Below are 26,578 nucleotides of genomic sequence, written 5' to 3'. Positions count from 1 at the left end.
CCACCCCCCCCCATAATGGTAACACCCATTCATACCCTTTGTGCTCTTAAATGGACACAATATTCTTGTTTTATTGGTGCAAATGATCCCCATCTGTAGATTATAATTTATGTTTCACTTTTTAATAATACAGCACAATTTTCCAATGTTATAATTTATGGCAAATAATTTCACAGAACCCACTGTCTAGAACTACTGTTGCAGACAGCACGTTGCAGACAGCACGTTGCAGACAGAAATGTCTTGTGTTTTAAAACCACAGGAACAGGAGAGAACAGAAAGAAAATCCTGGTTTTATTTCAAATTTTGTACAAATTATAATTTCAACAGAATCAGACATTTAAGGACTCATAAAACAAAGTCTGTACAGTTGACAACCTGCAGTGTTGAAAGATTTGGGGAAAAACTAAAAAATACATCCAAAACAAGTTTTTATATATTTATTCTTTGGCTAAATAAGAAGCCATCCCACAGCCAATACGAAACAGGAGTCTAACTAACACAATGACATACAGGAAAGAAAAAACAGCTTCGAATAGACTATATTTCAACTTTTAAATAAAGAGGTATCGATGTCGAGAACAAAACACCACACCAACTGTGTTCCAGTGACTTCATGCAGCTCCAGGTCCTCAGAACACAGTCACTGGCATCATCCTGAACAGATTGGATAACTGATTATTTTTGTTTTGTTTTTCTTACTAAACCTCTGAAGAGTAGGTTAAAGCTGATTATTTATAACTGCTAGCGTGTAAGTAGAGAGCTACTCCACCGGAATACTGAGACAAATGATCACAGTGTAAAGTTCCATTGTGACACGGCAATGAAAACCACGTTCTACACATCCTGGCTTGGATTCTAGAACATACTGCCTGGTTCCAATCTCCCCCCCCCCCCCCACCCCCATGAAAAAAACTAAACGTTCCTTCACCCCTGGATTATCTTCTGGTGAGACGCGACTAAGTGAGTGGCGGCTAATCTATCCAATCGCGTTTGATCGAAGATGACAACAAGGATGGGGGGGGGAGGAAGTGCCTTTAGAGAACTGATAATGCTGATAGGCTGGATTTGTAGTTTTGACCTGAGTGTGGCAGGGGGTGACAGACATCCTGATGACTGAGTGAGCTGAGTTACAGAGGAAATGGTCTTTATAGCACCGATAAGGAAACCCTAAATAAAAGCCTGAGTTGTGAGACCTACAGAAGGTGTACAGAGTTGTAGTCATGCACAGAAGGGAAACAAATTGAAAACCTCCAGACAGCTGAAAAATAAAAGATGAAGAATTGCATAGGCAGCTAAAAGACCAAAATAACTCATTGCTGAGTTATCCTTTATCCTTAAAAGTAAAAAAGGTCTGTTTGAGAATCTGTTAAGAGTAAATGGCCCAAAGCATAAAGAACATGGAGTTGTGATTGCATACCATAATTGCAGCGGAAATATATAGTCATATATATATATAAAACATACAAACTAAAAGTTAGAAGTATAAACTTGTCAGACACTTTCACTGGCAATGGAATAACACTAGTACTTAGTCGACATGTACACAAATTAGGTATACACAACAGTATACACAATATTGGCCAACAACACACTTTCTCAGAAGCAGAAACCCATCACGTAAAAAAAAGAAATCACACTTCTTGCTCCTCTTCCCCTCACAGTTAATAACAAAAACACAAAAGTTAAAAATAAAATGACTAAATCAAGAAAGGTGACCCTCTAGTGTGGAGTTAGATGATCTCTGGAAGAAGACTTGCTGAAGATACAAAGACCAGGCGCTAAGAAGCTGGTCTTTGCCTCCTACAGACTCCAAGAGCTTTAAGAAGGTCTCACAGATTTGAGTCGTTGAGTGCTGGCCACTAATCTGGAGGGTCATCATAAAGGTTCTGTCAGGATGTGACATCACATCTCACACCAACACTTCCTGTCTGGGGACAACCTCCTAGCTTGAAGGCATATTGGTTAAGAATACATGTAGTAGCAAGGAGTTTATGTTAATGCCCACGTAAAGTAATCAAAAGGTTTGCAGCATTGACCCTCAGCCTTGTTTCCCCCCTCCTTCCCTCTCTCACCATTCTAGAATCCAGAAGATCTCACAAACACACGGTTCTAGAATCCAGATCTCACAAACACATTGTTCTAGAATCCAGAAGATCTCACAAACACACTGTTCTAGAATGTGTAAATCACAGAAGCACCATTCATAGAACTTGACAGGTTTCACCGACTGAGGCAACCTTTAACTGAAGGGAGGGGTGGGTGGTGGTGGGAGGGGGGGGGACGTCAATGGAAGACTTGAACTCTGACGCTGACAGGGGACATGCGATGCTACGCTTCGGCCCATCTGAGGCGCCCACAGCAAGCATTCCCTGAAACCCCAGCACCCTCCCAGCCTGACGAGCCCCAAGTCTGAGAGGGGAAACCACTGGGTAAGTGTGTGAGTAAACGTTGAATAAGCACTGTTAATAGTCGTGTTATAAGCGCTTGAGATGGGTGTTATAAGCAGTTATAACACACAGGGAGGAGGTTAGGGCCCACCATCAGTCTGAAATACCCAGCATTCCCTCTGAAGCGCAGGGTTCTGGAAGAGTTAACAAGCACAGCCGTTACAAACGTGTTATAACCCTGTCGTAAGGGGCGGTTAGGACGCGGTGACGCCCTCCCACTCCACCAGGTACTGGACGTCCCCCTCCAGGGTGACCCGCCGGGCCAGGACCCGGTACTTCTCCCCGCAGGCCAGCCGGCCGGCCGCCCCGAAGTAGCTGCTGATGGAGGTCTTGAGGTGGGAGAGCTGGCTGTCCGGGTCCATGTCCGGGGAGTGGAGGCCCTGCATGGGGCCAGGGCTGTGGGGGCCCGGGGCGGAGGGGTCCTGGGGGTCTGGGTGGCTGGCAGGGGGGATCTCAAGGGTCCGTCGGGGGCGCCCCCGCTTCCTCTTGACGGGGGTCTGGGGGGCAGGCGGGTAGCGGGTAGCGGGGTGGGGCTTAGTGGAGCTGCAGAAGCTGGCGGAGGATGCGGGTAGAGAAAGGGAACAGTCAAACTGACAGACTAGATAGCCAACTACATATTCTGATGCATTTTGTGTTACAAGTGAAGGATTAGGATGTGTGTGTGTGAGTGAGTGTGTGTGTGTGTGTGTGTGGGGGGGGGGGTACCTGGACTGCCTTGACAGGCTGCTTGAGGTAGTTTCGGTGTTGCTGAGAGACTCCACATCTGAGGTACTGGAGGATGGCAGATACCTGTCACTCCTGCTGGGGGGGGGGGGGGGGGGGGGGGAGTAGAAGATGTAAACAGTTGGAATAACCAGTAACCAATCAGGCAGAGATAGGACAAAAAGGAGGAGAGGAGGGAAGGAAGGAGGAGAGAAGAGAGAGAAGGAGAGAAAGAGAAGCCAGTAGGAGAGTGTAGGCTGGTGTCCTGGTCCAGAAGCAGAGCAGAGGAGCAGTAGGACTCACCTCCTGGAGGACAGCAGGTCCAGGGAGGGAGGCTCTGACAGCTGCTTCTTCACTTCCTGTTGGGGGGGAACAAGACAGTAGAAACTAGTTAGTGGGTGACTTGCATGTGTCAACAAAGCATGTGTTGTATTGTTTCAGAAGGATTTCTTTTTTCTCCCATTCTCATTTATTTCAGGGACAAGGCACCAATCAACAGCAAAGCTGTAAGTGAGCCAGAAAGGCAAATTTTCATCTGCTGTCCCAGGCCAGATGTTTAAAGGCTGCCTAAAATGACAAAATGTCAAATAACATACTGAGATTAAAATGAATCAATAAACAGACATTAACGTATAGACACAACCAATTTACATATAAGCAAAAGAAAAGTGTACCTGCAATACAAGCACATACATACCACTGAAGCATTTAACATACATCAACACTGAACAAGACAAACGCACGTATAGGCAGTCCATCAATGCTTGCAAATCTGATTGGCAATGTTTTGTACATGCCTTTTGTGCCTTTATACACCTACACAAGGAGCAAGCAGATGCGCGCGCACACACACCTTCACACACACCTTCACACACACCTTCACACACACCTTCACACACTCCAGTTTCCTCAAAACAGAACCCCACGAGAGAGAGAGACACACAACCACACACACACACACAGCCGCACACACACACACACACCTGGGTGGGTTGGCTGGAGCGTTGGAGCTTGGCCAGAGTGTCCAGGGAACAGTTCTCCTGTTTCCTCTTCCTGTTCTTCAGTGTTCCGTTTGTCGCCTCGCTGGAACCACAACATTCATCCCCTTCAGTTCTGGTTCTGGTTAGGTGGGTCTGTCATGGCAGGGGGTGAGGGGCGGGGCTTGTGTACTGACCTGGCTGGGGGGCGTGGCTTGTGTACTGACCTGGCTTGGGGGCATGGCTTGTGTACTGACCTGGCTGGGGGGCGGGGCTTATGTACTGATCTGGCTGGGGGGCAGGCCTTGTGTACTGGCCTGGCTGGGGGGCGTGGCTTGTGTACTGACCTGGCTGGGGGGCGGTGCTTGTGTACTGACCTGGCTGGGGGGCGGGGCTTGTGCGTCTTGCGTCCCTTGATGGTGATCTCGTTGGAGGCTCTCTCGGGCTTCCGGTGGGACGGGACCTCAGAGCCCTCGGGGCCCGGGGGGAATCGGATCCGCAGACCAAACAGGTGCTTCTTCTTCTTGATCTCCTTACCTGACATGAACCTGGAGCAGGGAGGAAGCAGGGGGAGAGAGCGGGGAGGAGGAAGAGAGCGGGGAGGAGGGAGAGAGCGGGGAGGAGGGAGATGGAGGGAGAGGAGCAAGAAAACAGACAGAATAAGAAAAGAAAGTTTGAAGCACAGCAGGTGATTTTACAAAAGCACAAAGAAAGAAAATGAGAAGGTGCGTTGAGATGACTTAAGAGAGCTTAAGCTAAGACAACCAAGAGATTTAGAAAGTTTATAAAGGAGGATACTGTTTCCATCCGTGCCAATCATAAAGTATTTTTAACTAGACCCACATGTTGTTGTTGCAGTTCAGTGCTTCCAGAACCCGCTCGTAGCGTTCTTCTCTGGGGGTGTGAGCGAGCTGGGAGGAGACAAGAACAGAGAACCACAGTTAGAGAACCACATTTAGAGACCACAGTTAGAGAACCTCAGTTAGAGAACCACATTCAGAGAACCTCAGTTAGAGAACCACATTCAGAGAACCACAGTTAGAGAACCACATTCAGAGAACCACAGTTAGAGAACCACATTTAGAGACCACAGTTAGAGAACCTCAGTTAGAGAACCACATTCAGAGAACCTCAGTTAGAGAACCACATTCAGAGAACCACAGTTAGAGAACCACATTCAGAGAACCACATTCAGAGAACCACAGTTAGAGAACCACAGTTAGAGAACCACAGTTAGAGAACCACATTCAGAGAACCACATTCAGAGAACCACAGTTAGAGAACCACATTCAGAGAACCACAGTTAGAGAATCACAGTTCAGATATTGAGGCATGTGTGTATATCCACAGTGTTGCAGTGAGGTGTGTGTGTGTCAGATGGTCCTATTTAGACGTGTGTATTTCAGGTGAGATGTGTGTATTTCAGGTGAAGTGAGGTGTGTGTTAAGCACCTTGCCCAGCTGCAGCAGGTCCCAGTTGTCGTTGATGTAGGTCATGAGCTTCAGCTCAGAGTCAAAGTACTTCTTCTTATAGATCACACTCAGGTTATACAGGCTCAGGTGAGCTACGTCCACCCTGCACACACACACACACAGTCATTGGGGGGCATGTAAGCATGTGTTGGGAAGTGTGTGAGAGTGAGTGAGTGAGTGAGTGAGAGTGAGTGTGTGTGTGTGTGAGAGTGAGTGAGTGTGTGTGTGAGAGAGGGAGTGAGTGTGTGTGTGAGAGAGGGAGTGTGTGTGTGAGAGTGTGAGAGTGAGTGAGTGAGAGTGGGTGAGTGTGTGTATGAGAGAGGGAGTGTGTGTGTGTGAACGGCAGTGTGTGTCTCACCATCTCAGAGGCAGACGTTTGAGGTACTCTGGTCCACCGTTACAAACCGAACACACAAACAGATAGAACCTGACACAGAGCCACAACAGAACAAGGTTTTAATGAAACATGCAAGACCTTTTAAAATACCATCAGACTGTCTGCGAAGAGTAACACACACTCTACTCTCATCCACACACACAACCAGTCGAACACAGTGGGATAGCCTCAACCAATGGGAATGATGTGAGGGTTATGACCTCACCTGTCTCCGCAGAGCATAGGCATCTGGAAGGCCTGAACGCAGGCTTCATGGAACCACTGCTCACACCTGCTACACTGCAGCATCTTCAGGTACCACCTGGCACACACAGGGACACACCTTAGCCCTCAGAGTGTGTACAGGTGTGTAGGTGTGTGTATACGGGTGTGTGTGTGTGAGAGAGTGTGTATCCAGGTGTGTGTGTCCAGGTGTGAGGGAGGGAGAGACTCACTCCCCAGGCCCCCCACAGTAGCAGTAGCACTGCTGGATGTTGGTCTTGTGTCCCTGGTCCCAGACCAGCTCCTCCAGGGCGTAGGGCAGGCAGGCCTGCTGGCCCTGCAGGGGGCGCTTCTGGGGGCCCTTCTTCAGAGAACTGCCTCTCTGGCAGACCACACACACAGGTACACACACACACACACACACACACACACACAGGTACACACACATGGGGTAGAACCATCACACATACAAAGTTAAAGTTAAACAAGCACATACTAATCAGATTAATCAATTTAGTGTGTGTGTGTGTGTATGTGAAGGTGTGGTGTGTGTGTGTGTGTGTGTATGTACCTTGGGCGTGGTGGCGATCACACACGGCCTGCACAGCCACTTGTCGTCAGAGTCGATCACGCTGGGGTTGATGATGGGGGAGTGGCACAGCTGGTGGTAACCTAGGCAACCACACACACGTGCGCACCGGGGAGTGTGCAGGTGAGACAGTTTGAACATCACACACACAAGCTTTATCCTGTCGGCTTGGAAACTACTGGAAGGTCTGGGACCTGGTGCGGGCTTCGTTAACCAGGTTGTTTTAACACCTTGGTCCCCTGCATCTCCTCCCAGCAGTGGTTTCTATGTTTCCTTGGATAAAAGTGTCGCGAAACTATCTCTATTCGCTGTTCATGTCGTGTTTTTATTCCATAAGTGACTTTACGTGTGGAAGATGTGTTTTTCTACGGTCTCAGATCAATCATACATGTTCCCTGAGCAGGTTGTGTACTGGGGGAGAGCTGTTCCATGGCTGGACATAGTGTTGGGCTGACCGTACCTTGGCCACACCGGTCACAGATGACGATCTCGTTGGGTTCCTCTGAGTTCTCCTCCTGGCAGATGGTGCACACCATCTCATCCCCGTCATCATCATCATCCTCATCCTCTCCTGGAGCGGAGGAGGAGAGAGGAAGTCAGGAGGAGAGATGAGGGGAGAGGAGGAGGAGATGAGGGGAGAGGGGAGGGGAGAGAGGAGGAGGAGGTGAGGGGAGAGGAGAGGAGGAGGAGAGAAGAGAGGAGAAAGGAGGAGGAAATGAGGGGAGAGGAGGAGAGAGGAGGGGAGAGAGGAGATGAGAGGAGAGAAGGCAGAGAGACAAGGGGAGAGGAGAGAGGAGGAGAGATGAGGGGTGTAGTGGAGGAGCAAATAAAGGGGAGGAGAGGAAGGAAGGAGATATAAAAGGAGAGAAATGATGAGTCACATCTGCAGCAAACAGCCTTCTCACAGAACACCTAGGATCACCCCCGACCACCTGACCTGTACTGACCAACCAGCTGTGAGCCCAGTCACCAGGCCCACAAAGACAGGAGCTACTGTTCTGACCCTGGTCTGCAAGGAGGGTCACATGACCACCACCATGAACAGACAAGGTCCCTTTTGGTCAATCTATTTCTGTTCAAAACCAATTTTTATGACCAGAAACCAAATGCTCATCACTTAAACCCATATTTACATAATTTCATAATGTAAACCCAAATCTCATAACTTGGTTTTATTTTGAATTCTTTATAACTTCAGTTTGCATGAACTGAAGACAATTTACCATATACTTGACTTTTATCTTTCTGAAAATGTGCATAAAAGGGGAGGGTGGGGGGGAGAGGCTGTGGGGCAGGCTGGGGGGGGGGCAGGCTGGGGGGGGGGGGCAGGCTGGTGGGGGGGGGGGGGTCTGGGGCTACCTTCCCTCGGCTGCACCCCAGGCTGCTGGGGGGGCTGAGCACGCTCTGGGCTGCTAACTGCTGCCCCTGCTTCTGGGAACCAACTGTCTGTCACAAGATAAACCTGGTCTGAGGGGGAGAGATAGGGTGAGACACACAGGAGCACCGTACACTGGACCACATACAGGACAGCTGGCTGGTTCAATGACTGGCTGGCTGGTTCAATGACTGGCTGACTGGCTGGTTCAATGACTGGCTGTGTTAAGAAGATGGTAGGTAGGTGAGGTGTGTGTTAGTAGGCAGGTGGGTAGGTGGTTAAGGAGAGAGGTGGGTAGGTATCTGGAGTAGGGAGACTATGAACTTGCCTGTTTGGATATCCTTCCACAGGACCCAGGACTTGGAGCGATCCTCGAACACTATGAAACAGCGCTGCCTGTCTCTGTCGATCTGGAAAAGAACAACATGGAACACGCCATCTTTACAGACTCGACGGCGAGGAAGGCTCCTCCCGGGGCCTGCGAGCAACATCAACCCAGTTAGCGCTCGGTTCCCTTTACCTTGGTTACAGTTCCCAGGTAGAAGAGACCGTCGGACCATCGAGCCAGAACATCCTGGCCCTCTGTGAACTTGTCGGCCAACATGGCCGCCTCCGCATACTCCTCCTTGATGCTGAGGGCGGAGAGGGGCGGAGCCAGGGGGGCGGCGCCCTTCTGGCGGGAGAAGGGGGGCGATACTGAGTCTCTGTCAGGGTGGAGGGATGTGGGAGGAGATAGAGAGGGGGAGGAGGAAGAGAGGTGGAGAGATAAAGAGAGGGAGAGACGGAAAGAAAGGAAGGGAGAGAGAGATGGGAGAGACAGATAGAAAGGAAGGGAGAGAGAGGCAGGTTAAAGAAATTACTATGTGACTTTCACAGAAACTATATTACTGTTGCTGGAGGCTAGTCTCACCATAACAACATGAGAGACTAGTCTCACCATAATAACATAAGAGACTAGTCTCACCATAACATAAACCTCCCTTCCAAGAGAGCAACAACAAAAAAACAAGGAGATTGTATCAGACGGGACGTTAAATAGACAAGAGAGCGCATCAAACAATAGGTGGAGGCATTTAAGGGAAAAAACGTCATGTTTGAATATATAAAACAAAGGGGAGACTAGCTTGCGGTTCCGGTGTTTAAACCGACTGGCTAAGCTAGTCCTCACGATGCCCTCCCTGTCAAGTCTTTTGTTCGTGAGCTAGACACTGTGCAGTGCTGAGCAGGGGACAATGCATTCTGAATTCATTACATTGTAAAAACCCCGTCATTTAAGATAGATATTGATATATGTTATATTGGTTACATTTAATGGAAACTATTGGTAAAACAAGTTTCTGACCTAAAACAAAAGTCGCTCACTCGCACAAAAACATGATTATGATAAGATTGCTCGCTACCTCATTCGGTCACTCTGTACGGTCAATAAGCCTCGTATTTGTAAACAGTTGGTCTGAACCGAGAATAAATGAACTGTCCAGTTGTCGTCGAAGTCGCTTGAAGTGTAACTGTATTACATGTGTCACTCTCGTATTCGTGTTTCTTAGAAAATAATAAACGGTTCATTTTCTCCCAACACATTCGCCATTTTGGTTTCCCGCTGATCCTGGAGTGCATTATGGGAAGCGCTCGTATACAAACTGCAGCACTATTTTCATAACTTTCAAAAAGTTGTAGAGAGGGCCCGTTCAAATCCGCTTTTTTTTTTTGCAACACATTGCATTTTGTTTGGGAAGATACGTAATCGGTCATCTAAACAGCGAATGGATAACATAAAATGAACTAAACCCACTCAAAGATAACAAAGATATCTGAATTGGAATTTAATTTGAGTTGTTGTAGAAATCTCAGCACAACCTAGGGAGCTAAACGCAGGGGCAATTCTAGGATCAAACCTTTAGGGGTGCTCAGCCCCCAATGAGAATGTGACATGAATACAGTGCCTTGGAAAAAGTGTTAAACCCCCTTGCTAATAAATCCCTAATTTACTGGCTAAAAATTGGTACATTTATTTATTATGCAAAAAATTGAATGAATGAAAAAACTAAGGATGTCCCTTCATGAACTACCAGCATCAAATGATAATAAACCATAATCATTTTTAAACACTAATTATTATTTTTAGGGGTGCTGAGATGAAATTTTGGGTTAGGGTTAAAAAAAAAAGGGTTTAAAATCGCCACTGGCTGAACGACTGACTAAACACTTTGGCTAAATCAAAGCTTAAGAGTGCTTAACTTAAAGGTACAATATAATTCAGTAAAATAATGGTTTTCTTCCCTATAAACATGTTGTGCTATTAAGCAACACCGACAGCTCCGTGCCACTGGAACGTCAATTTAAAATGTTTGGAGCAGGCCGCTACTTTCCAGCAAATTCAGTTCCTGCATTCCTGTACCTTTGAGGAGGCTGGTCTTCCTCGGTTGTCTTATTTTTGTGATACGACTCTAAATCAAATTTCAAAGCGCTGAAGTTCATGCAAGAATTTGAGCCTCTGTTTCTCATAGGCTATTAGAATTGATTTCGAAAATTACCTAGGGCAGGTTTAAGGCAAATAATAACATTGTATCATTACTATGTATTAGAACAGAGCGAAGTCAGAATAACGTCACAATAAAGAGTTCTTCTTAAAAATACTCAGAATTTATTATAACCCAACCAACATGTCCAGGTAATGAGGAAACAAGTCATGCAGGAGCAGTTGTGTAAGTTTGCTTCTTCGTAAAGCTCCAGAACCCTAACAACATAGCATGCATAACACACTGCTAAATGGCAAACATCCCATATCAATACTTAACAAGTCGTAACAGTGGGCTTTCCAACACAAAAGCAGCCTACTAATAGATTATTACCGTTATTATTTTTCCTTCTACCAGCAAAGTAAAGACACACATGGCAACGTCTTCGAATGAGACTTGACAGAGAAGGACGGCACGAGGTGTACGTCGATCACAAGCACACCGTCGATGACAAAAACACAGTCGATGACAAGAACACCGTCGATGACAAGAACACCGTCAATGACAAGCACACCGCCGCCGAAGAGCACAGAGGGAAAAGAGGAGGACGAGGATGCGTCTCGATAGTCCACCAAGTAATACTGATCATCTGCTCTGATCAAGGAAAGGAGATAAGCCTGGGGAAAGGAAACTGCACAGGACTATTGAGATTGGAGAGGAGAAGCTGCCCTGCAAACACCAGGCCTGGGTACAGGCCGGAGCCTGGGTACAGGCCGGAGCCGAAGCCTGGGGCTTGGGTGGGTGGAGTGGCTGTAAATGGGTGTAGGAGGCGGGGGGTGGTGGGAGGGTTCTTTTAGAAGCGGGCGCGGATCCTCTCCATGGGGTCTGTCTCCCACATCTTTGGGTCCCATGCCTGGAACCAGCCGGTGAAGGTCGGGGGTTCGGTCCCCTGCTTGATGGTGGTGATGGGGAGACCCTTACGTCCAGAGGGGTCAGAGTCCACGTAGTCTTTAGCTGGGGGAGAGAGAGAGAGAGAGAGAGAGAGAGAGAGAGGGGAAGAGGGAAGAGAAAGATGGGGCAGAGAGAGAGGATCAGTCATCCATTATACTGTCACTCCATGTATTTACACAGTCTTAACGCTTAATGCTCTCCCCCCACCCCTCTCCCCCCACCCCTCCTCTCCTTTCTCCTCTCTCCCCTCCTCTCCTCTTTCCCCTCTCCTCTCTCCCCTCCTCTCCTCTTTCCCCTCTCCCACCACCCCTCTCCCCCCACCACACTCCCCTCCTCTCCTCTCTCCCCATCCCTCTCCCCCCTCTCCTCTCTCCCCCGGTCCTCCTGTGTTTCTGGGTACCTATTTTGGGAGCTCCAGTCTTCTCCTCCTCGTTAGCGTCACTGCCGACCCAGAGGAAGAGCTGGAGAGAGAAACACGTGTCAGTGCCTCTGGGACTGCCACGAGGAGCAGGTCATGATGACCGTATTGAAAACAGAATGGTGGTGGTAACAATCACAACAGCAACAATGATGATTGTCAAGTTATCTCATAGTTTGACTTGACGATGATGATTATTAGAAGGAGGAAGAGGAGGAGGATAACTGACCTGATCCCAGGCGTCCAACAGCATGACGTCATCTGTTGCCAGGTCGGTCTGGTTGAAGTCACCAGGCACCTCCTCCACCTGTCCACAGACACAAGACACACAGCATGTCTACACATCTCACCTGTGGACGCTGGCTGTGTCATGGGTGACAACATTTACAAATTGTTTGATTTGAACGTTTGTGAGACTATTTGAGTACAATTTGCTTTTCCATTTCCAGGCATATTTAGGATTTCAACAAGTGGTTCAAGTGGTTGAACAAATGAAATCAATTGTTCCGGCTCCCAGACTCCAATCCTTCCAGCCCCCCTGCCCCCCAGACTCCAATCCCCCCAGCCTCCCAGCCCCCCAGCACCCCAGCACACCAGCCTCCCATCCCCACAACATCCCAGCCCCCCATCTCCCCAACATCCCAGCCTCCCATCCCCCCAACATCCCAGCCCCCCATCTCCCCAACATCCCAGCCCCCCAGCCTCTCCGCTTCCCAGCTCCCTAACTTACGATGAGTCTCCCGGTCTTGTTGGAGCAGCCAAACAGGCGTGGGGGTTTGATGGTCTTCTGCAGACTCTTGGAGGTCTGGTATTCCTTCTTCCCTCCCAGTGCAGACCAGAACCCAGCTGACACCACCAGGACACACCACAGGGTTATTTCTTTATGAAGATATGTGTTTCGGGAGGCAGTTTTCATGCTTTACTGGACAGAGAAATAGAGAGAGGAAAACATACAGAAAGGAAGAGAGAGAAGAAGAAGAGAGAGGAGAGAGAAGACTGAGAGGAAAGAGAGAGAGAGAGGGAGAGAGAGAGAGAGAGGGGGGGGGGGGGGGACGGTTATCCACCTGGCTCTTTGCCCTCTGACACATTGGTTACACTTCCTCCCAGGAAGCTGGCAACATGCTTGGCAGCGGCCATTTCCTCCTCGCTGGCGCCCACGCCCCGCCACACAAACGTGGCGTCCGGAGACTTGAGCACAAACACGTCGTTGGTGTTCAGAGAGGATGCAGAGGCTGTCACCTGTAACGCACAGAGGCAGGAGGGGGAGAAGGGTCAGTAAGGGTCTATTGGGGAACAGGAAGTAAACATAACAAGGCCTGGTTGGCAGTAGTCTCTGTTTCCAACTGTACAATTACTGTATGTACACACACAGACATACACACAGACACACAGACACTCACACAAACAACACTCAACAACCCCCACTCACATCCTCCACTCACAAACCTACATGGGCTACACAATACAAAATTCACACTCACACACATACACACGCATCCTCATGTCCTCTCACCACACACACACACATCCACCCCCTCTTCACACACACACACACACACACATCCGCACACACACACACCTCTACGGCCCGGGTGGCGTTGGAGGAGCTCTGGCGGATGTGGAAGAGGCGCGTGGCTGCGGCCTGCGTCTGGCCCCCCTTCCGAGACGTGCCCCCGCCGTGCACCATCATGGGCTTCCCCTGGAACAGGCTCATCAGGTGGGGAGGCTCCTGGCCCTGGGTCACCCGCACCTGCAGGGGGCGATGGAGGACAGGCCGGCCGCGCGAGCCGGGAGGAGAAGGAACGTCAGGACTGAACTGTACGGTACACTACTACACCGTCCACGTGCAGAATTTGTGTGTTCGTTTAGGAAAACTGCGTCTGCTGATTGTCAGATGTACTTCCTGCTCGACTGGACTAGACACTGGTGGCCATACAGAAAAGAAGAAAGAGGAGGAGGACGAGGAGGAGGAGAAGAGAGAGGAGGAAGTGGAGGAGGAGGAGAAGGCACTCACCTGAACAGGAGATCCTCCCATGGAGTCGTCCATCTTCACAGTCAGGAAGGCAGAGGCTGCCAGCTCATCCTGGGTACACTTCAACCCCTGCCTGTCTCACACACACACACACACATTAGTAGTGAACTTGTGTGTATATATCAACATAGGTCTATACAGTGTGTGCCTGTCTGTGTGTGTGTGTGTGTGTGTGTGTATCTGTCTGTGTATCTGTGTGTGTGTGTGTACCAGGTATAGATGATGTGCTGCTCGCGTCCTCCTTGTCTGTAGCTGTAGAGGATGAGGTAACAGTCCCCTCCGAAGAACTGTCCATAGGAGGAGGGATCCACCGGCACACTGGCCCCGCCCTCCACACGGAAGATCTGCCACACACACCGTCACCGTGACTACCCAGTCTGTGTGTGTGTGTGTGTGTGTGTGTGTGTGCGTAACGTGTGTTTAAACACTGTTTGAAATGGGACTGAGTATCTTGAGTATCTACCTGGACCTTGCCCTTCCCATCATCCACCATGCCGTGTTGGGCCGCCATGGCCTTGTTGTCGTGGAGGGTGGAGGCGTCGAAGGGCACCTTGGCCACCTTGGCGATGCTGCCTATGGTGTAGGCCTGGCCCGGGCCTGTGCTCTGGTCCTTGTCCTTCCAGTCGCTGAAGAACTGCTTGAACAGGGTGGTCTCGCCCCCTGCTGGCAGCACCTGGATCTGCAGGAGGAAGACGGGGAGGGGGGGGGGGTCATCGCAGGGTCGAAGACTACTGGGGGCCGGGGTGAGGTCAGTCGGAGGGTCAGAGGTCAGGGTGTACCTGGGTCTTCTTGGAGTAGCCCTTGTCCTTGATGAACTGCTGAGCAGCAGACATGGCCGCCTTGCGCTCAGACACGTTGGCTTTGGGCCCTGGGAGAGGAACACACACACACACAGAGAGACACACACACACACAGAGAGAGACACATACACACACACAGAGAGACACACACACACACACACAGAGACACAGACAGATGACACACACACAGATGACGAGGGTGAGGTTGCAATGCTGGTGGTTCGGTTTGGGTTGAAGGACGGGGGATGGGATAACGAAACAGACAGATTTAAGGAGTCAGGGAAGAGGAGGAAGTTGGGGTCAAGGTGTGGGGGGGTCAAGGTGTGGGGGGGGCCAAGGTGGGGGGGGGTCAAGGTGGGGGGGGTCAAGGTGGGGGGGGCCGCCAAGGTGGGGAGGGGTCAAGGTGTGGGGGGGTCAAGGTGGGGGGGTCAAGGTGTGGGGCGGTCAAGGTGGTGGGGGGTCAAGGTGTGGGGGGTCAAGGTGTGGGGGGGCCAAGGTGGGGAGGGGTCAAGGTGTGGGGGGGTCAAGGTGGGGGGGTCAAGGCGTGGGGGGGTCAAGGCGTGGGGGGGGGTCAAGGCGTGGGGGGGCTCAAGGTGGGGGGGGGGGTCAAGGTGTGGGGGGGGCCAAGGTGGGGGGGGGTCAAGGTGTGGGGGGGGGTCAAGGTGTGGGGGGGTCAAGGTGGGGGGGGTCAAGGTGTGGGGGGGTCAAGGTGTGGGGGGGGTCAAGGCGTGGGGGGTCAAGGCGTGGGGGGGTCAAGGTGTGGGGGGGGTCAAGGCGTGTCACCTTTCCAGACGAACACGTTGGTGTCGACTCCGTTGTCCAGGATGTAGCACTCCTCTGGGGCCAGCATGGCCTGCTTGAAGGGGCTGGCCTGGGCCACCAAGGATGACTTCATAGAGCCCGACGCGTCAGAGATCTACACACACACACACACCAGACTCCTTTATCATCAATATTTTATAGATATTCACTGATCTATGATATCTATGTGGGGGCATGGTGATCATTGATCTGTATTGATTGAAAAGAAAGAGGCATGTGCTGTCTTCACAGTCTGTCTGAATAGACATGGTGTGGCCTTGGTGAAGCAGGCAGGTGCAGTAACTCTGCTCACCATGTAGAGGGCGCCCTTCTTCTTGTTGGCCGTGTCCACCTTGTCATCGTCTGGGGTGCCGGGGGGAATGCTGGGTTTGGGCCCCAGAGCCTGGAACACAACATGGATGATCAGAGTTTATAAAGAGGAAAGGCTGAGGTCCCACACAAAAAAGGCTTCACGTCATGATCTCTCTCTCTCTCTCTCTCTCTCTCTCTCTCTCTCTCTCTCTCTCTGTCTCTCTCTCTCTCTCTCTCTCTCTCTCTCTCTCTCTCTCTCTCTCTCTCTCTCTCTCTCTCTCTCTCTCTCTCTCTCTCTCTCTCTCTCTCTCTCTCTCTCTCTCTCTCTCTCCCTCCCTCCCCACCGCCTCGTTCTCTCTCTTTATCTCTCTAGAATCTCTTTCTCTTTTGTTCTTACTCTCTTTTGTTCATTGGCATATCTCAGTTCTCTCTCTCTCTACCTCCATCCCATGCCCATCCCTTCCCTTATCAGCTTCTCCCATCTCTCTCTTCCCATTACTTTCTCTCTCTCTTTCTCTCTCTTTCTCCCCATTTCTCTCTCTCTTTCCCTCTCTCCATACCTCTTTCCCCATTCCCTCTCTCCATCTCTCTCACCCCATTCTCTCTCTCCATCTCTCTCACCCCATTCTCTCTCTCCATCTCTCTCACCCCATTCTCTCTCTCTCTCTCTCACCCCATTCTCTCTCTCTCTCTCCCCCTCAAGCATGAGTCTAGCTGTGGCTCGCCCGCCTCATTAGCGTGTCTGAGGTTAGGTTCTGGCACAGCACAAAGACCCAGTCATTCCTCCTCTCACACGGGGTTTAAAGGAGAAGGAAGGGCATGCCATCCATGTTTAGTCATCAAACACAAATGAGAATGCAAACTCTCTGAAACCTTTCTGAGTGTGTTCCTGTGTGTTTCCTGTTTGTGTGTGTGTGTGCGTGCGTGTGTGTGAGTGAGTGCTTGTGTGTATGTGCACAAGTATCTATGCATGTGTGTGTGTGTGTGCATGTATGTGTGCATGTATGTGTGTGTGTGTGTGTGTACCGCGGTGAGGGCGTCTGGCTCCGCCCCGTCCTCCACCATCTGCAGCTTGGCCCGGCCGTTCCTCTCGTTGTCTCTGATGTCGATGGCAACCTGGGAGGCCTTCAGACGCTCAAAACGGTTACACTCACTACCACACCACTGGTAGATATCCTGATGAGGAGGAGAGAAGGAGAGGAGGGGAGGGGAGGAGGAGAGGGGAGGAGAGGAGAGGAGGAGAGGAGAGAGGAGTAGAGGGAAGGAGGGGAGGGGAGGGGGAGAGGGGAGGAGGAGAGGAGGAGAGGAGAGAGGAGGAGAGGGGAGGAGGAGGGGAAGAGGAGGAGGGGAGGGGAGGGGGAGAGGAGAGAGGAGTAGAGGGGAGGAGGAGGAGGGGAAGAGGAGGAGGGGAGGGGAGGGGGAGAGGGGAGGAGGAGAGGAAGAGAGGAGGAGAGGAGGAGAGGGGAGGAGGAGGGGAAGAGGAGGAGGGGAGGGGGAGAGGGGAGGAGGAGAGGAGAGAGGAGGAGAGGGGAGGAGGAGGGGAAGAGGAGGAGGGGAGGGGAGGGGAGGGGGAGAGGATAGAGGAGTAAAGGGGAGGAGGAGGAGGGGAAGAGGAGGAGGGGAGGGGAGGGGGAGAGGGGAGGAGGAGGAGAGGAAGAGAGGAGGAGAGGAGGAGAGGGGAAGAGGAGGGGAAGAGGAGGAGGGGAGGGGGAGAGGGGAGGAGGAGAGGAGGAGAGGGGAGGAGGAGGAGGGAGGGTAGAAAGGGAAGAGGGAGGGTAGGAGGGGAGGGCGGAGGAGGAGGGAGGGTAGGAGGGGAAGAAGGTGCCGGAGGAGGAGCACCATGATGAAGAGGAGGATGAGGAGGAAGAGGGGAATGCACAAGAGATGGTTAGATTAAGTTTCTCCCTGTCAGCTACGTTGTTTAGAACCAGATATGACTGTTTGTTTAATAGACTTAGGGGTCAGTTAGCTCTGTGTTTAAACCTGCTTCAGTAACGTCATCCCGGCTCTTGTTTGCTTCTCGTGTTGCTTAGCTAACCCTACCTAAGGCTTTGCTGCCTCATATCAAATGTAGGATTTACCTGGAAAAGTAAACATCATCATGGTTGTGCAAATACAGTACAGAGATGGAGTGCACATGTAAACGGCCTGATTTACAGCTCAGAGCACTAAGGGAAGCTGTAAGGGAAGCTGTAAGGGAAGCTAGGTGGTTCCTGCAGGTGATGTTGACACAGTGCAGCTGTCTCTGACCTGAACAGGACCTGCAATGAAGATTTGATGGCTTTTTTTTCTAGATGTAGTTGTGTTTAGTCTGGTCAGTTGGTGCAGTCGTGTGTGGTCATGTGTGGTTGTGTGTGGTCATGTGTGGTTGGGTGTGGTCATGTGTGGTTGGGTGTGGCCATGTGTGGTTGGGTGTGGTCATGTGTGGTTGTGTGTGGTCATGTGTGTGGTTGTGTGTGGTCATGTGTGGTTGTGTGTGGTCATGTGTGGTTGGGTGTGGTCATGTGTGGTTGGGTGTGGTCGTGTGTGGTAGTGTTTGGTCAAGTGTGGTCATGTGCAGTTTTGTGTGGTTGTGTGTGGTAGTGTTTGGTCGAGTTACCTTTCCCAGGTCGACGATGAAGCAGTCTCCCTGGTTGAAGCTGGCCCAACTAAGCTCCACCTCCGTGGCCCTGATGGTCCGCCTCCCTTTGATGTGCAGCAGGCGTTTCACGTCCGTGTCATTGGTCACCACGTGCTGGAAGCCAGAGGCCACTCCCCCTTGCTGTGGTAGGGGCGGAGTCATGTGAGGTCACGGTGGGGAGGAAACAAACGGAGGTCAGGTGGGGAGGTGAGGGTGTTACCGTGGTAACGTCTGTCACACGGAACACATGGAACTGATATGATTCTGGGTTCTCTTCTGGGTTCTCCAGAATGTGGAATCATGTCAGTTCCGCCCAGCAGGTTCTACCTGGGTGTCGTGTCTCAAAGAACCGTCCTGCGGCAGCCGTCAAATAAAAAATAGACATGATGGTGTCAAAGCAGCAGTAAAATGTTGACAGAATCACGTTCACTGTGACACATTTCCAAAGCAGGCTGACAACTTTCAGGAATTCCCCTCAGGGATAAATAATAAATAAATAAATAATAATAAAGTTTGTTTTTTATGGAGTGGAAAGGTTTGAACGCGAATACCCAACTGTAGATGTTTCTCATTAAGATTTACTTCTCCTCTGTGGAAAAAACCCCATGTTTCCACGGTTCTATTTTTTTGTAAACCTCAGAATGGGAAACAGATCCTCCCTCTTTCTCATTTCTCTCTGTCTTTGTCTCTCTGTGTCTCTCTCTCTCTCTCTTTGTCTCTCTGTGTCTCTCTCTCTCTCTCTCTTTGTCTTTGTCTCTCTCTCTCTCTCTCTGTCTGTCTGTCTGTCTCTCTCTCTCTCTCTCTCTCTCTCTCTCTCTTTGTCTCTCTGTGTCTCTCTCTCTCTCTCTCTCTCTCTCTCTCTCTCTCTCTCTGTCTCTCTGTGTCTCTCTCTCTCTCTCTCTCTCTCTCTCTCTCTCTCTCTCTCTCTCTCTCTCTCTCTCTCTCTCTCTGTGTGCCACTGAGTTCCTCTTCAGAAAGACAGCAAACTTTCCATGGCAGCAGTTGCAGCAGTGTTTATTTTAATGGGAAGAATGTTTTGACCTTTCTCTCTCTTTCTTCCTCCCTCTCCTTCTCTCTCCTTTCCTCTCTCTTCCTTTCCCTCTCTCCCTCCTCTCCCTCTCTCCCTCCTCCCCTCTCTCCCACCTCCTCTCTTGTCGTGTCTCTCTGTCTGAAGAATAATGTGTGCAACTTTACAGAAACATCAAAAACACTCTCCACGGACCATCATCGTACTAAACAGTAAACAGATCTCTGGCTTCATTATGTCCGTTTTAAACTGAGGAGGGCTTTTATGGAGACTTTAACCAGATGGCAGATGAAAGCAGGAGAGAAGACCGTGGCAGTAGTAGTCTGTGGAGTTTCAAAATGGCCGACTTCCACTGCAGCCACAGTCACACCCTGGGATGGCAACACTGACAGGAGAAGGAGAGCTCTTGTCTGTCATCCCTCTCTGGACTTCAGACTCTTTCACTTCCCACTCAGGCAAAAGGTCGTGTGATGCTAATCATTAAACATGGTTTTCTCGTCTGCGCTAGTTTTGCAGAGACACGGTGGTTTGTGTTTCACGTATGTGTACTGGAATCTCAGAGAAGATGAAACATGCTATCAATGAATAAAAGATAATAATTGACCTAAATATGACTATAACTATTGATCTTTATATATGTACTATGTCCTGTTTATCAACTTTCACAACTGTATCTGTGAATGGTTAACTAACTATGTCGCTACACGTGAGGTGTTTACGTTTTCACTACCAATCCCATAACTACATCCATATCACGTACTGTAAACCAGGCCTGAACTCTCGTTCACAAAAGAGAATCAACATCATGAGAGATTAGTCATCCTGAGATTCTGCCAGTACTGCCGGCCTACTTCGACTTCGACACTGTGAGAGTCAGACCTTGCACTTGATGCCAGGCTTGGAGTATCCCAGGAAGGTGATGGTCTGCTGGACTGTTTCCCTACTCTTTCCAGTAGCTAAAACTTCCCCATAATTCACCTTGTCCATCTGTTATGTCCTGTCTGCAAGGTTCTCACCTTGTACTTGATGCCAGACTTGAAGTATCCCATGAAGGTGATGGATTCGTTGTCCTGGACCTCCCTGAACTGGACCGGCTTGCCGCCCAAGAAGTCATCCAGTTGAGTGGCAAAGATGGCCGCCGCACCACTCTCGTCCTGGGAACAATTGTTTCCTGTGGGGAGAGGAGAGGTGGAGGAGGGAGCAAGGGGGAGAGGGGGAGGGAGGTGGAGAGGGGGAGGGGGAGAGGTGGAAGAGGAGAGGGAATAAAACCACATTATCATTTCCTCACAGAGATTTCCCACCAGCCTGCAGGAACCAAGACGGGTGTGACCCAACAAACTCCCTGTCGTAGGAACAATTAGGTTAATGCGTCTGAATAATCTGTTTGATCAGTCAATTAATATTACTGCCTCTGCGCTCGAAGAACTGGTCTGAATAGTGCAGAACCAGTCTGCAGGTGGTTACCTCGACGGCAGGGCCTGAGGACTGGAGACTGTTTGTGCAAGGTGGAGTTATTGGAGTTACACCTATCTTTAATTCTCGGAACTCACTGATCCTGTGTGTGTGGGTGTGTGTGGGTGTGTGTGTGCATGTGTGTGCGTACGTGCGCGAGAGACCGTGAGAGAAAGAGGGAGACAAAAGGAGGAGATTCAAAGAAAATAAGGTGTAAACTGAAGAAAGTGTAGTAACGTCTTAGAAAGCTGTAGAAAGCCAAGTAATGTAGTAATGTATTTGGGCTGGTTGGCCCTGCTGCAGAAGGGCATGGGAGGACAGGCTGGGATAAGCCCTGTCATTACAGGGTAATGACTACCCTGACGGGTCCCACATGTGTGGGACTGCAGTCTGGGAAATCCAGAGAAGAGAGAAAGGGAGAGAGGGAATGGGAGAGAGAGGGAGGAGGAAAATAGGTAGACAAAGATAGACACAGAGGGAGAGTGAAGGAGTGGGAGAGAGACACAGAGACAGAGAGATAGAGATAGAGAGAGAGAGAGAGAGAGAGAAAGAGAGAGAGAGAGAGAGAGATAGAGATAGAGAGAGAGAGAGAGAGAGAGAGAGAGAGAGAGAGAGAGAGAGAGAGAGAGAGAGAGAGAGAGAGAGAGAGAGAGAGAGAGAGAGAGAGAGAGAGAATGATGATGATGATGGGGAAAAGAAAGAAGTAGCGTTTGTAGACACAGAATCTCGTGCAGTGTTGTGCACAACTCGTATTCGTTGTGGGCTCTGAGACAATAACAAGCCAGCGTTGCCCTGACGATGAAGCAGAGAGACAGAAATGAGGAAACAGCGATGAAACTCCCAGCTCTGTGTGAACACCAGGAAGGAGAGTTACAACTGCATCCTCTGACAACACACCACCACGGGTCCCCATAGTTACGTGAGCCTGCTAGCTCACGCTGACCTGTCCTGGTGTGTGTGTGGGTGTCATTTCATTTATCATTTAGTAGACGCTCTTATCCAGAGCGACTTACAGTAAGTACAGGGACATTCAAGTAGGGTGAATGACACAACATCATTTCGCTCGGCCGGGAATCGATCTGGCAACCTTCAGATTACTAGCCCAATTCCCTCACCGTTCAGCCACCTAACTCCCGGATGTGTGTGTGTGTGTGTGTGTCTCACCCATCCACATGTGCAGACAGTAGGAGGGTGCAGAGGTGGTGTGGAGAAGCAGGTAGGCGTCTCCGGTGTAGAAGTTTCCGTGGAGGCCCTTGGGGACAGGCTTCAGGTCCATGTTCTCGATGCGCCACACCTGCAGACCAGCCTGCTTCCCTGCGGTCTCAAACTCCTTATGGGACACCATGATGCCTCTGAGAGGGAGGGGAGGGGAGGGGAGGGGAGGGGAGGGGAGGGGAGGGGAGGGGAGGGGAGGGGAGGGGAGGGGAGGGGAGGGGAGGGGAGGGGAGGGGAGGGGAGGGGAGGGGAGGGGAGGGGAGGGGAGGGGAGGGGAGGGGAGGGGAGGGGAGGGGAGGGAGGGGAGGGGAGGGGAGGGGAGGGGAGATTGGGGGGGAGAGTGTAAAATAGAGGGGGAGAGAGCCAGAGATAAAAGGGGAGACAGATAGAGGTGGAGAAGTCAAGACAGATAGAGAGGGGAAGTGAGAGAGAGACAGAAACACACAGATGAGTACGTGAACAAGGAAGTTGTGTGTATACCTCTTCAAGTTATAAATACCTCTGTTATCTTGTGCATGGGCCTCACACCCATCATCATTGTGAATGGATCCTGTTAGCTACATGACAGGAGTTTGCTCCTTGTAGTGTGCTCTGATTGGGCCTGGGGTTCTAAACTTCCCTTTGTACTACATTTACATTAATTTATTTGTAGCCGATTTCCGTTTACTGAAGCGACTTAGAATTGATACAACCCATGAATGTCATGCTGCGTATAAAGGCGCACAGAGAGTTCTCGAACAGGATGTTAAACATTATTTTTTATATATTCGTGACATCCTGTCTCTCTCAAAGTAGCAACTTGTGGAAATACCATCTAATAAAAACTGTCGCTTTTAACACACAAATAAAACCCCAGCAGGTATTGTTGTCTGGTGTCTGCCCACTCGTCCACCTGTCTGGGTGTGAGATGTGGAGTGCTTGTTGATTATAAGGGTGAGGTTTGATTACACAGTGAACACATTACTCTTTGATGTCACTGTCAATACCCTTACTTAGAATAACTGTGGGGTTTTAGGTTGTGTGTATTTATTTGTGTTTGTCGATATGTGTGTATTTGTTTGTGTGTTTGCATGTGTGTGTGTTTGCATGTGTGTGTGTTTGCGTGTGTGTGCGTGCACATCAGTTCCCTTAACATCTGCGACGGTTGATCTAAGCAAAGGGAAAGACGTCATAGCAAACATGACTGAGGCCTACTGCTATACAGATCATAAACAACCAACAGTAGCTCATTTATGGATAAAATGCAAAAGCATCTGTTGATAAAACCAGCTTCAGAAAAATATTTGACACAATGCATCTGTGTAGGAACATTGTGATCAGGGAAACGGAATAATTAGGACCAAGAGATTTTGCAGATTACGCTGAGATTACGCAGGCTACAGATTATGTGTCTTTACTTACGGAAGCAGGGTTTAGTATCACAGAGACAGACCGTACGTGACACAACATTCACTTCCTGACATGACATGCAGCTTCACAGACATGTTATGATGCATCACAGCGGGCAGTGCTTGCAGTACTTAGCCACCCCTGAGCCTGCTACCATCCCACTGTCCTCCGGCATCCTGGAACACAGCCCTCACTGCAGGGCTCTGTCACCTAACCTAACTCATCTGGTTAAAAACTGTTCGTTTACTGGCTCTCACCCTCTATGTGTTTCTTAATATCTGTCTGTCTTTCTCTCCCTGTCTTTCTTTCCAACAGTCTCTCTCTCTTTTTCTCTCCGTCAGTCTCCCGATCTCTCTCTGTCTCTAAGTACATTAAATTCGTGCTCTCTCACGCTTTCTCTTTCTCTGTGTACGAGGCAGAAAGGGAGATGGAGGCTTGTTCTGATCTGTTAGTCCAGAGGATTCAGAGATTGCAGACATGCGAGAACAAGTTTATGTCAACATCCTGCACTCGACAGCAAACTGAACCAACATAGATTATTCATATTTACGTTCAGAACAAATAAAAGACCCCTTAAGTAAATTTTCCCTAACGGGGAAATGCTTCCAGGTGTTATGTAACGAATCGAACTCTTTAACTTGGACCGTAATATCTGCTGGTCTCTTTACCACAAACGAAAAACGAAACATATGTAGCCTAAGTAAAGGTTATTTACCTCGTGACGTGAATAATTAAAATTAAAGAGTTTTGATTAGTTTTAATTAGCTTAACAAACTAAAAAAGTAACCGCGAGAGATTGAATGCATGTCACATCTAGAAGTAAAATCTGAGATGTGCACAAAATCAAAAAATGCACAAGGAAACGAAGGCTCCAGTATTCCAGATGTGAAATATATCCTACTTAGCCTCCCCCATAAGTACCTAAATCAATCGAGAAACGGCCAAAATATATTTCAATCAAAAGTTACTTACGGTTACAGAGGTTCTACGGAAGATTTGCTGTGAGTCGGGAGTTAATGAGAGAGCAACAGCAGATGTGAATTGAGGCAGACTGTTTTAAAGCTCCTAGTTGTAGTGGGAGTGTTCAGACTGTCTGTAAACCAGTCTGTATGTAAGACATTGCGCGAGCGCATAACGACTGTTCCGTGTATGGAAGTTTAGGCTTTAGCCCTAAGCGTAATATCCTATTTACTGTTTTGATTAACAAAACAGTAAACAGATACATCGTATGACACACTCACATTTCTACAGTATATTCATCGGTAGCTACTTGGTGACTGTCAAAGCGAAGTATTCGGTATCAGTCCTGAGACGATATCCCATTCGCTTGTATAAAAGGGAAACATGTCACTCTTTGTTTAGGCTACTCTCATTCATACATTTACATGGATAGTTTGGACTAATATACTTGGGCACTGTGGAGTGCTCCTCACACACACACCCTTACACACCCTTACACACCCTTACACACCCTTACACACACACAGTGTTTCAAGTCCATATGCGAGGAAGTCCGCAGCGACACACCTTCTCATTACAATAACACTCACAATTCCCTGTAGAATGAACAAGGTATGTTCATACCACTTAGGACACACCTGCATACAGAACTGTCTCCTGTTTACACACTCACACACACACACACACACACACACCGGGGTGTCTAATGTAGGCTAAAGATAAAGTCCCTGGTCATGGAAAGAGCCACACTCACTAAGGGGCCCAGTGGGGCAGGGCTCTATATGTATACAGTCCACAAAAACGACCCCCATACAAAGGCATATTTGACTGAAGCACAAACCCTGGCCTCCATGACAGTTAACTATCAGACTGGTTCCAGGGCTGTTTCTGGGGAGCGCAGCAAAGCTGGTTTATTGCCCTCTGATGTCATCTTTCACAGAAGCTCTAAGAGTATGACTCATCATATTCCATCTACATTCCACTTCCCCTTTAATGTATGTATCAGTTTGTGTGAGAGCGTGTGCATTCAACAGTGTATCTGAGTGTGTGTGTGTTTATGAGACAGAGAGACAGAGAGACAGAGAGAGAGAGAGAGAGAATGATGATGATGGAAAAAAGAAAAGAAGAAGTAGCGTTTGAATACACAAGATCTCGTGCAGTGTTGTGAATGACTCGTATACGTTGTGGGCTCTGAGAGAATAACAAGCCAGCGTTGCCCTGACGATGAAGCAGAGAGACAGAAATGAGAAGAGGAAACAGAGAGCGATGAAACTCACAGCTCTGTGTGAACACCAGGAAGGAGAGTTACAACTGCATCCTCTGACAACACACCACCACGGGTCCCCATGGTGACGTGAGCCTGCTAGCTCACGCTGACCTGTCCTGGTGTGTTCTCAACTATGTTCAAGCTGAAGAAGTTGAACTCGACAAAGCTGAAGCAGGGATGCGCTCATTTCTTCTTCTTCTCTTTTCCCTGGAGCCTCTGGAGTCGGTCAGGAAGTGCAGCAGCAGCAGTTCATCTGTCTCAGCAGGGTGAAAGGGTGGATGATGAGAGGCCAGGCTGGCCAGCCATCCTCTCTTGCTCAGCGCCAGTTGTGGGAGGGTCTCTGATCGGAAACCACTTCCCTCCATTAAGACCTAGAGGGAAGCCAAGCATGGATAGACTGATGACGTCCACAAATCCACACTGCATTGTTTTGACAAGGCAGAGGTTTCATACAGCTTTGATCCCATTTGTATTTAGATGTGTTTATTTGTACATGCGTGATAGGCCAAGAACATTGTTCTTCCTTATATGACTTGTGACACTCTGTCTTAGAATAAGTATAATATACAGTACCAGTCAAAATTAAATGGGAAAATGTGTCCAAACTTTTGACTGGTACTGTACTGTCTTTGTATGGTTTTAGTTTATCCGACACAAACAGTTAATTTCCCTTTCCACTGGAAACATTGACGTGACCTTTGATCTTTACAGT

General features: G+C 49.4%; 2 protein-coding genes across 3 annotated transcripts; both read right to left on the bottom strand.

The window, feature by feature from the left end:
• Positions 1–277: 277 nt before the first annotated feature.
• mtf2 (metal response element binding transcription factor 2) lies at positions 278–9,760 on the bottom strand. 2 transcript variants are annotated; one of them, XM_084708339.1, is made up of 16 exons: positions 9,564–9,760; positions 8,684–8,867; positions 8,492–8,573; positions 8,148–8,255; positions 7,249–7,359; positions 6,771–6,871; positions 6,433–6,581; positions 6,204–6,299; positions 5,960–6,028; positions 5,581–5,704; positions 4,973–5,040; positions 4,507–4,677; positions 4,136–4,235; positions 3,456–3,511; positions 3,156–3,248; positions 278–3,002 (listed from the first exon to the last, which is right to left on the bottom strand). In XM_084708339.1, the coding sequence occupies exons 1-16, from the start codon at positions 9,566–9,568 to the stop codon at positions 2,645–2,647; spliced, it is 1,875 nt and encodes a 624-aa protein (XP_084564465.1). In that variant the 5' UTR covers positions 9,569–9,760; the 3' UTR covers positions 278–2,644. The 2 variants fall into 2 exon arrangements, with proteins under 2 accessions (XP_084564465.1, XP_084564466.1); XM_084708340.1 differs by lacking the exon at positions 8,148–8,255.
• Positions 9,761–10,784: 1,024 nt separating this feature from the next.
• On the bottom strand, positions 10,785–24,762 carry LOC146271986 (gelsolin-like). Its single transcript, XM_084707397.1, has 17 exons — positions 24,612–24,762; positions 22,200–22,387; positions 20,600–20,754; positions 18,536–18,697; positions 16,963–17,112; positions 15,938–16,027; positions 15,607–15,739; positions 14,803–14,891; positions 14,487–14,702; positions 14,234–14,367; positions 14,006–14,096; positions 13,571–13,741; positions 13,056–13,230; positions 12,722–12,837; positions 12,221–12,298; positions 11,974–12,034; positions 10,785–11,636 (listed from the first exon to the last, which is right to left on the bottom strand). The coding sequence occupies exons 2-17, from the start codon at positions 22,378–22,380 to the stop codon at positions 11,476–11,478; spliced, it is 2,163 nt and encodes a 720-aa protein (XP_084563523.1). The 5' UTR covers positions 22,381–22,387; positions 24,612–24,762; the 3' UTR covers positions 10,785–11,475.
• Positions 24,763–26,578: the final 1,816 nt, after the last annotated feature.

Source organism: Hypomesus nipponensis, chromosome 10 (genome assembly GCF_054491055.1).
Source record: "Hypomesus nipponensis isolate SF chromosome 10, ASM5449105v1, whole genome shotgun sequence".
In the NCBI taxonomy this organism is placed as follows: Eukaryota; Metazoa; Chordata; class Actinopteri; order Osmeriformes; family Osmeridae; genus Hypomesus; species Hypomesus nipponensis.
This window is presented reverse-complemented; position numbering and strand designations above follow the sequence as displayed.

Coding starts and splice junctions, on each gene's coding strand:
- mtf2 (XM_084708339.1), bottom strand. Junction 6,872..7,248: donor CTGTGACCGGTGTGGCCAAG/GTACGGTCAGCC, acceptor GTGGTTGCCTAG/GTTACCACCAGCTGTGCCAC. Junction 5,705..5,959: donor AAACGTCTGCCTCTGAGATG/GTGAGACACACA, acceptor GTGTGTGTGCAG/GGTGGACGTAGCTCACCTGA.
- LOC146271986 (XM_084707397.1), bottom strand. CDS start 22,380: ATGGTGTCCCATAAGGAGTTTGAGACCGCAGGGAAGCAGGCTGGTCTG. Junction 14,097..14,233: donor CAGCACATCATCTATACCTG/GTACACACACAC, acceptor TGTGTGAGACAG/GCAGGGGTTGAAGTGTACCC. Junction 12,299..12,721: donor ACAAGACCGGGAGACTCATC/GTAAGTTAGGGA, acceptor GTCTGTGGACAG/GTGGAGGAGGTGCCTGGTGA.